This window comes from Prenolepis imparis, unplaced genomic scaffold (assembly GCF_030444845.1).
Source record: "Prenolepis imparis isolate NDT839.2.m4 unplaced genomic scaffold, iyPreImpa1.0 SCAF_3, whole genome shotgun sequence".
Lineage (NCBI taxonomy): Eukaryota > Metazoa > Arthropoda > Insecta > Hymenoptera > Formicidae > Prenolepis > Prenolepis imparis.
Window position 1 is genome coordinate 20,031,083 of NW_028141161.1, and position 12,244 is coordinate 20,043,326.

A 12,244-nucleotide genomic window follows, 5' to 3' on the forward strand; every position below is an offset into this window, starting at 1 on the left:
TCAATACATTAAATAACAATGGATTTCGGTAAAATTACAACTTATGCTGTCGAGTATGAGATGATGATAATAATAATAATCTTCATGATGAGTAAACATGAATTTACAATGATGTTTCTAATGTGTCGAGATCAATCATAGAATTTTCTCTTATTAGTGTAATAATTATAAACCTTACAACATTATTCACTCGCCATATTCCAAGGTGTACTTAATAATAATCTAGAATGTATTGTATAGAATGAGAATATAATTTCTATAATTCTTCATAATAGTCATCGTCTTAGAAAAAAGGGATACAAGCTGCGTATATATATCACACTGTGGTTCGCTTTACGCTGCAGGTACAAGTAATTAAAAAAATAAGTATAAAACGTGCGCACGCACTATATAAATTAAAGATATATATACATATGTATATAACACGTTGAATATCGACTAAATTTCACATGTTCTGTCGTATCTTGTTATTTTACATAATTATTATAACAATGTTGTTCAAAAATTTAAGAGTATTTTGTGTTTTAGAGCTTATTGCAAACATTTTCTTTCATGTGGATATCACCGATATATCTTTTGGCATTCAACGTGTCCATATAATCGAACGTTTTTCGATTCGAAAATGATGGAGAGCAAGCCGTATATGTTATATATATATATATATATATATATAATATTAAAAAGAGGTCTCATCACATTTTCTAGAAATAATATTCATCTAGCTCTTTAAATGCCTTTTTTTTATAAATGTATGTTACATTGTTCACTTTCTTTTCTTACTATATTACGATACTAATAAAAAGAGCTATCCTGAAGAATGCTTAGTCTCTCAAGAGGACAGGAGTATCTCTCAAGTAAGATAAAATTTCTATCACGTCCTCCTGAAGGGCTACTTGCCATTAAACACAATTAGAGAGCATCGTTATTAAAAATAATGTAACAGCTTTCGATATCTTAAGTTCTTTCTTTCGCTGAGTACCTTCGTATCACATTAATTATTGGGATATATTGACCATTTCTCTATAATTAAATGATAAATAGCAAAAATTTTATGATTCAATTGAGCAGAGTGCTTCTAACGTGTTGTGTATATGTGTAGCTTCATATCTAGTTATTATAATAACGCAATATATATTTATGCTCATATATTTATATAACGTGTTCCACAAGAATTAATTAGACTTATAAATCTTTATGTATCTTGCGACAAGATACTCGAAAGTCATTATTTTGAACGTGCAACTGAATCAAGGGAAATATATAATTTTGATGTACTTTTATCGAAGATTGTGAATTTCTTTTACGTCAAAATACAAATCTCAATGTTAATATCGTCAAGATTAATTGATAGTGCTAAAAAAAATAGCGTTAAAATTTTAACACTTAACAGATAATAATATCAGATAAGGGTACCAAAGAATGATTCTTCTTGCCTTATCGTGAAGACATAAGCTACATTAATATCGGACTCGTTTCTATTCCTTCATTATTTCAAGCATTATATAAATATTTAAATACCACGAATCATAACGTCTGATTATATTATTATACTTATGCAAAGGAAAACGTACTTTAGAGTATCGTTAAATTCTATGCATCCTTAGGATTTTATTTTATATAAAATAAGATTATTTCTCTTTCTCTCTCACTCTTGACTCGATTAATTCCTGCAACCTGGACGAACTAAAGAATTAGTAGACTCTTCGTTAATAAGCGTGCTTTGAGAAAAATCTGAATGAAACTTGAATTGTTTATCTCTTTTTCAAATACTACGAGGACGATTCTTCCTCAAGCGCGCTTATTCGTATCACGAATATCTGTTGTTAGATACTATAATATTGGACGTATAAGATTCAACCAAATGCGGAGACTCGGTCAAACTTCGCACCATTTAAATGCTTCGGTCGTCGAAGAGAAGAGTTTCGATAAAGATTCTATCTTCGAAATTTTATCATACCGAAATGTCTACATTGGCACCGACTAAACCTTATTACAACCTTTTTTCTGAACCTTTTATTTATCGGGAGGGAGCTGGACTGGTCCATCTTCTTCAGCGTCTTCTTCGTGTCATTAGGATCGTCACATTAGGATCTTCGGGAGAATCAGGTCGCCGACCAGTTTTCCGATCGCCACAGCATGGTATACATGCCGTGCCTGAGTTCCTCGTTCTCCAGACTCCTCAGCGGGAAGTCGGTGTATCGCGCGATCAGGCTGCGGTAGCCCTGGCCTACGGTAGCTAGCACCGCCTTCTTCTTGTCGGTGGATTTCAGGGTCACGATCTGGCAGACCTTGCCCTCGAACGGCCGGAACACGGTGACGGGTCGCAGAGTGCCGCACTCGGCGACGACGATGCAGCCCCAGGTGGTGCCGATGTACAGCTGACCGGAGCTGGCCTCGAGCGCGGTCACCTGACACTTGTCAGTCGACAGGTTCTCCTCGATAGAGATAGACTTGAGACTCTCGGAACACGGCACCAGTTTGGACATGTCGAGCTTGTTGACGATTTGTCGGCTGTCCACGTCCCACTGATAGACCACGCAACCTGGATAGGTGTACGAAAAGACGAAGCTCTCGGCGGTTGCACCAGTCAGATACGTGGCGAAGAGATTCCTCATGGCTGCGTCATTGGCCGTCCCGGTGGAATGAGACAACTGTACCGTATCGACCAGGTTGCCGTCCTTCAGCGTGTAGACGGATATCCGGCCGAAGCTCTGGCCGGCCCAGAGCTCCAACACCCGTCTCTTCCGACAGACCGCCGTCAGCGAGTAAGTTTTGACATCAGCACCGTGACGTGTCGCATCCGCCGTACCGGTGATTTCCGTCTTCTTCATCTGCGTGAATGAGTTGGACAGCAGGAAGATCCGACCGCTGTGCAACGCCACGGCGAACTGCTTCAATTGCTCCAAGTGGATCAGCCCGACCACTTTGGACTCTCTGTTGTGATCCGCCTCGAGGTTGTAGCTGGCCACGCAGCCAAAATTGCCGCATAGATAAACGTGCACCTGGCCAGCGTTGTCGCCGATCCAGATGTAGCCGTCCACACCGTACATGGCATACGGTATCACCGGTGTTTCGATACGCACGTGACGCAGCCAACCCTTTTGAGTACCTAGTAGCATGTCCACCTCGCCGTTGTTGTGGCCGAACCAGATCTCGTCGCCATTCAAGTTGTCCGCTTCGCTGTTCGAACTGTTGCCGGCGCGATTTGTCATGGTGACCGCCGTCACCTGGGTGCGCTCCGTCAGCAGGGTGACGTCTATCAGATGTGTGAACTCGGGCGCGGAAGCGATCGAAACGATCTGACTGGCTGTCGGTCGATCCTTGGGATTCTGCGCCCAGCATATCACCATTAGATCCAGCGCGTAACACGGATGGAGAGTCTCGCGATACATGAGCGGTGGTCTACCACCCTCCAGGATGCACTCCTTTACTGCCTCGTGACCTTCGAACGGTTGGCGTAGCGTGATCAACTCATAGACGAACATGCCGAAGGAGAACGAGTCCACTTTCTCGGTATACTCTTCTTCGCCGTTGTATCTGATGATCTCGGGCGCCATAAAACCCTCCGTGCCTCCGAAACCTTTTGCTCCTGTAGGAAGCGTCAGTCTTGAAATCCCGTAATCGGCAACTTTGACATGCACCGGTTCTAAACTCTCCTGAAACGGTAATGGTATTTGCCACACTAACACGTTCTCCGATTTCAGGTCGCGATAGATTACATGCTGCTGATGCAGATACTCCATCGCTTTGGCGACCTGTAGGATTATCGCTTGTAACGTGTAGGGATCCAGTTTGGCGCCGGAACGACGATAATTCTTCAGGACGCCGTCCAGTGCACCTTGAGGAGCGAGATCCAGCACCAGAGCCAATGGACTGACGACTATGCCGATTAACGGCACGATGTTGGCGTGTCTGAGCGTCAGCAAGATGTTAAGTTCCTGACGTGCCATGCAATAGGCCTTGCAGGCGTATTGCAACGGATCGCGGTCCCACTTGCTCTGCGATGCTTTATACGCGAGAATCGCCGACTGGGTCGAGTTTGGACCCGGGGAGACCGGTTGCAGCATCTTAATGGCCACGTCGGAGCGAACATGTGTGCCTGGTAACCGGCAGGTGCCGCGAAAGACGAAACCGAAGGCACCCCGACCAAGCAGCTTGCCTCGCTTCAGGTCCTCCGACTTGATCAGATGTTTAGCGCCCAAGTCCATGAAGATGATGTCCGGCGCGACGTGCGACAGCGGGATCTCCGAGTGCCTGGGACAGCTGATGGATTTGTTGCTGTACGCTGCCAATATGCACTCTTCCACCATCCAAGAGTACGCTAGGATACCTTCGGGCTGCGAGGAGGGAGTCTGCTGCTTCGACACGTCCGGGTGTCCCTCGAGCGATGGCATTCTACTGGATGTCAAACTGTCGTAGCCGACGCCGCTGTCGCCGTCGGATTTGTAGCTGTCCTGGCTTTGCCTCTCGTTCCGATTTACGGCGCAGTATTTTTGAATGTCCTCGATCAGCCGACCGTCACTGTCGTTCGATTCGATGTCGCTGCTCTCGGCGTTATCGAGCAAACAGCGCGGACACGGTATGAGTCTGGTGACCAGTAATTTGCCCTCTGATGTATGAACGAAGCGCGTGCCTAGAGTAGGATACCAATCTTCGAGAAGAATGTCGATGTGGTCGACAATCAATGCCATCAGTTGCGGCATACTCTCCAGCCGCGGCTCTACTACGATCGCCTGGTAGCCCATTGGTTCCTCATCTACGGAATCGGACATGATGGGTTGCTTAATCACCAGAGTGTCCACGGGAAACCAAATTTCGAGGATGGCAGAATTTCGCAGATCCACCGTGCACCAAATGCCATCCTGCTTAAGCTTGAATTTGAACTGTCTGTAGTCGTACGGTGAATTCTTCAGGTTGTAGCAGACCTCCTTCAGACGCAATAACGTAATTCCCGAGTATCGTAGTTCGATTCCCGTCTGCCAGACCACCCACTCGGCCTGCAAATCTAATAGACTGGCGAAGATATTGTCGTCGACAAAGTCCTTGAACGGCTCCAAAAACGACATGACGATCTCGACAATAGCATCGTCGGCGAGAATTCGAGTGATCAATCGGGACCAGAAGCCGCTGGGAAAGTATGACATGAGCAACAATCTGGTGACGGAACAGTCGGGCTGCGATCTCGACGTAAGCACGCATTCGGCGTTACTCTTGTCGCTGGATGGCGCACTCATACACGTGAATATGGGCGACGTGATCTTCTTGACGCGTACGTGCCAGCCGCGCGTCTTCACCGGCACTTTGATGATCTGATTATTGCGCAGGATATCCTCTTCGGTCGGTAGAAGGGACGGTATCAGCAACGTGCGGCAGTCCCATGTCAATGCAACCTCGAATTTATTGAGCAAGCTGACGATATAGCCCTGTGTATCGATCGACGATATTGTGGAGGATTTGAAAACGTGCTGGATATCGTCCAACTTCATTATACCAGATCTAGCAAATGGATTGATCTCCCGTATGGTTACTACATGGGCCAGCATGTCGCAGAGCCATTGCGGATCTAGGAAATAGAGATCTTTTAATGTAGCATCATCATAGTGCAAGATTATACCGTTTTCATGGAGAAACAGCGTCGCCTGATGCAGCTCGGCGGGGTCTCTAAAAGATCTGTGCAGCTTTTGAAGTTCGTTGTTGACTGCCGCGTAATACTGATCGGCTTTTAACACTGGATCTAGGCCGGACAACTTCCTGTCGTGCGCCAATTGGATCACGACGTCCTCTAGCGCGAGATAACTAGCCGGAACCTTCTGTTCTAGCAGCAACTCCTTGCTACCGGGCGATCTCAGGCTGAAGACGACGTCATAGATGAGATTGCACAGCATCTTGATGTTGTGGCGCGTTTTACAGCTCACTTCAATTGTCTCCATGACCTTGGGTAGGCCGCATTTCTCGGCATCGACCACATTGATAAACTTGTCGCGAATATATTGCTGCAGACCCTCGCTGTGCTCGTAGAAAATATCGTAATGGGTGCCGATGATGATGACCGGTGAGTTGGGCGCTCTACTCTGAATGTTCACTAGCCACTGAAAGATCTCGGATACGCCCTTGAAACCGTCCGTGATCCGCCACACGACTAGATACAGACTGCGCTTTGATAGGAAATACTGATGCGTCGCATAATATTCCCGTTGACCGCCAAAATCCCAGGTTCTGAAGTAGACCGGACCGTGGGACGACTGTCCGCGCACCTTCTTCTCGTAGATCCAATCGCCGATGTCTACACCTACCGTCGAGATGGTTGTGCCTTTTGCCGTCTTTGCGTTAATGTTCTTATTGCCCATTCGTTTGGCCCAGTGCTCGGACGCCTTCTTCTTGTTCGGCACTTCACCCTCCTGTCGCAACTGTTCCAGCAGACTCGTCTTGCCGATCCCTTGGATACCGACGATCATCAGCTTCATGCGCGCGTATGCTTTGGCGTCTTCCAGGATCGACTTCAGGTAACCGATCACATCCATCGTCTTGTACTTCTTCGACTCGATCATCGACTTGAGCGGCTCCTGCAACCGACAACCCTGCGTGTTCAGATTCCATAGGCGTCCCAGTAAACCCATCTGCGGCGGCAGCTCGACGATCTCGTTGTTGCCGCTGATGTTCAGTACCGATAGATTACTAAGCTCGTAAATATTGTGCGGTATCTCGCGCAATTGATTGTTACTAATGTCCAACATACTGACGTTGGGAAAGAGTAAGTACGACTTGGAGGTAGAATGTCCGATACCTTTCGAATCCTTGTCCGAATCGTTTCGCTCTTCTTCCAGACTCGGCATCTCACCGTCGTCGCACGACGTTAATTGTATGCGATTCAGTAGATTGTTCGCCAGAATCAGCGTGCGTAGATTCTCCAGCCGTAGATGTCGTCTATGCGCGCACACCGACTGCAACACGATTTCCCGCATCGACATAGGTGTTTGCCGATTACCCGGCACGATGCTAGGCGATTGCGCATTGACGGCTGGACAGTAGCAAGCCGTATTCGCTTGTTCCATACTGTCGGAACTGTCGACCTGCGGCAAACTCGGCCACCGCGTGATCTGATTATTCGATAAATCTAGCTGTTTCAGGCTCGATGGATACGAGGTGATGTGGCTCATCGATCGCAGAGAGTTGTACGCCATGTTTAATCGCACTAGACTCACCGCCAGACATGGTAGCGCCACGGGGATGCTGTTGAAGAGATTGTGCGCCAAATTCAACGACGCCAGCACTGACTTGTTGCCATTCTCCGTGTCGTCGCTCATTCTTTCCGATACTTGAACCGAACTAGTCCACACATGCGGCCGCTCCATCTCAATCACCTGCGCGTTCGCGATCTTCGTGAAGGAGTCGAATTCCATGGACTCTATCCGCGGCATAGCGGCCAGTCCATGAAAGATGGTGCACGTCTGTTGCGTCTCGTCGGAACCGCGCTGCGACTTCCTCAGGACGTTCTGCGACGCTTGACTCGGCAGATCGCGTAACAAATTAAACGACGCGTTCAGTTCCTTGAGCTTGGGCGCGCGCCACAGATTTTGCGGCAGGCACTGCAATTTGTTATTGGAGATGTCTATGATTTCGAGGGCAGGAAGATTCATAATGAATTCGGGCAATTGTTCCAATCGATTGTCTTGCAGATACATCTCTTCCAGAACCGGGCACAGCTTGTCCTTCGGATTCTTCGAGTCGGCCGTGAGAGTGTCGATTTTGTTCTGTGCCATGTTGAGGTAATGCAGACTCTGCAGATAAAACATGGCAGACGGCACAGAAGTTATGGAGTTGTGAGAGATGTCGACTCGCGTGATGGCGTACAGCACCAGGTCGTTATTCTTTGGGCTCAGCTTCTTGTTGACGTGCAGCACCGCGTCGATCAGCCACTGCAATCGGATCTGCGAGAGACGACACTGTTGATTATGCCAGTTGATCATCGTAGGCGTTTTCGGGAACAGCGTGGAATAGGTGACGTGGCCGAAAGACGACAAGGCGGAGAAATGCGAGCTTTGCGTGCACTCGGTCATCGCTTTCTTGTTGATTTTGTATTCGGAGTCCGGATGCGCTTGAATCGACAGCAACTTTGCGGTCAACGTCTCGTCGCGATTCTGCGCAGCGATCTTCAACGCCTTGCACTCGTTGTCGACGGCGCCGTGCTTTAACAATAGATCCGCGATCTTCACGTCGCGATTCTGACACGCTATCGTCAGCACGCTCGAGTAACTTCCCTCGGAATCGTTCTGATCATACAGAACTTTGACAGGCAACTCTAGATTGGCGCCAGCTTGGAGGAGAGCGTTCACCACCTCGGTATGTCGACCCCTCACAGCCGCGTGCAGCGCCGTTTCGCCACCGTTGTTGCAATAAAGATCCAGATTCACCGGATATATCATTTTATCGTCCTTCTTGTCCGTGGGCGTTTTCGTGCTACGAAAATTCAAGGATGACATCAGCCTCTGGATACCGCTGGAGATTTTGCGTTTCGACACCGGGAGCTGTTGCGCGCCACCCATGCCATCCTCTTCTTTAGTCGTTCTCGCCTTCACCCGATAACCCAGTAGCAACTCGACGCACTTGACATTGCCCAGCATGCTGGATATATAAAGCGCATGCTGGCCGGTAACGTCTTGCGCATTGATATCAAACGGCAGGTCGTACTCGAACTCACCGGACGGGTCTCTGTAGCGTTGATAGACGTGTTGAGGATATTCGAATTTAAGTAGCGTGTCGATTACCGAATGATGACCGTTTATCGCGGCCGCGTGTATCGGTAGCCAACGCTCCACCGTGAGCTGCTGCACCTGCTTGGGAAAATGCCGGAGTAACAACTCGACGATCTCCACCTTGCCGTGATAACACGCTATGTAGAGCGGACAGTACTTGGTGACCGGATGAATCCTGCAATCGACTCCGTGATCCAACAGCAGCCGAACGATGTCCTTATGGCCGCTCTCGCAGGCGACGAAGAGCAGAGTGTTGGCGCCGTTCGGCGCCATATTCACCACGCACTCTAAATCAGTTGACAAGCCTTGAATGATGCTTCTGGCGGCCACGGTGTCGCCCTGGATACATGCTGCGCGTAAGGAGGCGTGAGTCGCCTGCTTCGCCAGTTCGTACTGCGCGGCCGCAGCTTTCAGAAGATGAATGCAAGCGTCGTGCTTGTCTTTCTCGGCAATGTCGAGCGACTGCAGGCCGTCGTCGTCGCGAATCATGAGATCCGCGTTGAAACTCAGCAATCTCTCCACGTTCCCGGCGTGGCCGTGCTCCGCGCACACGTGCAGCGGCGTCCGATGATGACCACGTGGGCCGCAGATAACGTTCGGATCCGCTCCAGCGGTCAGCAGGACGTCCAGGCAGCGGGAGTTCTCCGTGATCGCGGCCGCGTGCATCGGCGTCCTACCCCACGAGTCCTTGCTGTTAATATACTGCGCGTGCTCGCCACGCAGCAGATCCTCCAGCAGCTCGGCATTGTCCCAGAGCGCGGCTTGGTGTAGAAGCCGGCCCGGAAAGTCTTCATCGATCGGCGTGTAATCCTCCATCGCGGGATCTGCAAATCATTGCAAAATCATTCGGATTAAAAATCTTTGAATGCGTATAGACTAGAAAAATAATAATAGAAAAAAATATTATATAAGTTATTACGCGTATTGTATAATATTATATTATATATTGTATTATAGTTATTACATTATATTCTAAGTTATTATATAAATATTATATAAAATTATTATATAAATTATTAATTATTATATATATTATAAAAATTATTATACATATTTATATGCATTATTATATGTTATATAAATGTTATGTAAGTTATATAATATATAAGTTTTTTATACTTAGAATATTTTTTTAATTTAAAATATTTGTTAAATTTTTATGATACATATTTATAATTTTTTTCTATACTTTTTTTACTTCTACAAAATAATAAGTAGAATCGATTAATAATTTTATCTTTATACGAATGTAATATTTTGCACGCAATATAATTGCATACTATTTTATATTGATCAATTCATCTCATAATTGAACTTTACATAAAATGTATGAATTATCTTTATACAAAAATAAAAAGGCATGACGATAGATTAACATTTTACGAGATATTAATATATTTTATGTCGCGTGACATACACATAAATGTGTGCGTGTACGTATGTACACACACCAACATATGTATAAAATACTTACAAATCTTGTTTATGATCCCGTTACATGATTGCCAATGTCAATATCATTTCTTCTAGTCTCATTGCCTTCTCCGGAATGATTTCTGCAATGCATTAGATGAATTGTAATGCATATATCGTTATTGTCAATGTATTTATATAAAATCGTTTAATATTATTATTATATTTACCCCTCGCAACATGCTGCGAATTTTAAATTCCGATTCAATGAGGCTCCATAAGAGTTGTAAGCTGTAATTCAAACAAGATCTTATTTTAATCGCTCTAATCTTGCATTTTCATTAATACGTGAAAATATAACACATATTTATTTTTTTAAATTACAGAAAAGGAATTAAAAATCACATGCAATTCTCTGTTTATACAAAAAAAGTACCAAAATTTAATTTTTATATACGATCCTTTTTTCTATTGGATTAAAAAGAAAAGTAAATGTGTATACATAAGAACATTTATCGGTTTAATGATCAAAGCCGAAATTAATAAATTTATTAAATTTAATGAGTAATAAAAATATCCTAACGTTGGTAAAAAATTAAAAGTTATGATTTATTTTTCGTAAAGAATCAAAACGATAAAAAAAACATATCTTTTTTCTAAAAAGAAATTATAATGAAATATATATTAATTTATATATCTCAATATTTCTTAACTCATAAATTAAGTTTATTATTAAGTTTATTCTTCTTGAGCACATGATTTTCTAAATTTCTTTGCAAAATGATCGAGTGTATATACACAGTAAAACAAATCATGTGCGAAGTCGAAGGATGAATCGTTTAATCATTTCGAAAGCGTTTAATTTCGAGCGAAAGAGAGTGTAAAAGGAGAAATCATTCTGCATTCGTGCAAATTTCGAATCGTGGTCATTTTTAAATCAGTCCGCATCTATTTCTACGCGCACGCGTAAATATATAATATCGCTATATATATATATATATATATATATATATATATATACGGCTCGTGACAGAGAAGAGAGCTGTCAAGTATTTTAACCTCCATGTTTAATTGTTCGTGCGTCTGGGAAAAAATGAAAGCGCGACAGAAGCACGAAAGGCAATTAAGCAAATGAGAAATCTTACGTTGATTATAAATTTCCACTGCGTTTTACCACGCAATTAATTATCTTCTATTATTCTATTTACATCAGAATTTCTGTCACGGAAATTTTCGGAGCGCAAAAATACGATCGTAAAAAATAAAATATATACGCTGGTTAATTGAATCCCATTAAAAATCTGCGATTGTTTTTAAATAAACTACACGTTACATAAGCTCGTCACGCTTAACATGACTGTCAAAATCTGCATCCCTTCGAAATATAAAAATTATCAATTAATAAGCTAAACTTTCCCGGTTGCAAATTTATTATTGTGGCTCTCTCTCTCTCTCTCTCTCTCTCTCTCTCTCTCTCTCTCTCTCTCTCTCTCTCTCTCTCTCTCTCTCTCTCTCTCTCTCTCTCGCTCCTTCGTCATTTCTCAGAAACATCCCATTAATTAGATACATTCGCAATTTGTTTGCTTTACCTTTGCCATTTAGATTAATTATCGTCTCGATGGAATGAGCGTCGACTCCGAAGCGTCGTTGGAGTATTTTTCGCACGTGTCGTCGAAAATGATTATTTCACGCATCGTGATTCAGATCGAAATGACACTCGCTGTCACACGAAGGCGAAGCACCATTATTGCGCGCGATTTCTCTCACTGGCCGGACTGCAAAAAGTCTACCCGGAGTAGCCGGGTAGCAAACAATCGAGTATTGACAGTTGACAGCTAACAACTCTCTCACTGCGCGACAACAATTATCCACGCACTGGACAAATAAGAGAGACGGCACGACTACTCGATAATACGAGCCATTCCGTTTTATACGACATCTGGTTGTTTTTTTACGTAATGACAGCATATGAAAAGTATAATTTTTTCAAGATATTCCATTTGTCCAACGAGCTCGCGGTTGATGATTGGCTGTCGCCTATAGGGAATTTTCGATCGCAGCCAATCAGGTACGTTCGA

General features: G+C 44.5%; 1 protein-coding gene across 1 annotated transcript; it reads right to left on the reverse strand.

The window, feature by feature from the left end:
* Window positions 1-7: 7 nt before the first annotated feature.
* On the reverse strand, window positions 8-12,029 carry Lrrk (Leucine-rich repeat kinase). Its single transcript, XM_083033093.1, has 4 exons — window positions 11,756-12,029; window positions 10,397-10,457; window positions 10,228-10,309; window positions 8-9,577 (listed from the first exon to the last, which is right to left on the reverse strand). The coding sequence occupies exon 4, from the start codon at window positions 9,567-9,569 to the stop codon at window positions 2,103-2,105; it is 7,467 nt and encodes a 2,488-aa protein (XP_082889219.1). The 5' UTR covers window positions 9,570-9,577; window positions 10,228-10,309; window positions 10,397-10,457; window positions 11,756-12,029; the 3' UTR covers window positions 8-2,102.
* Between the last annotated feature and the right edge of the window lie 215 nt (window positions 12,030-12,244).

What these genes read in the sequence shown, in the direction of transcription:
- Lrrk (XM_083033093.1), bottom strand. Translation starts at nt 9,569, where the DNA reads ATGGAGGATTACACGCCGATCGATGAAGACTTTCCGGGCCGGCTTCTA.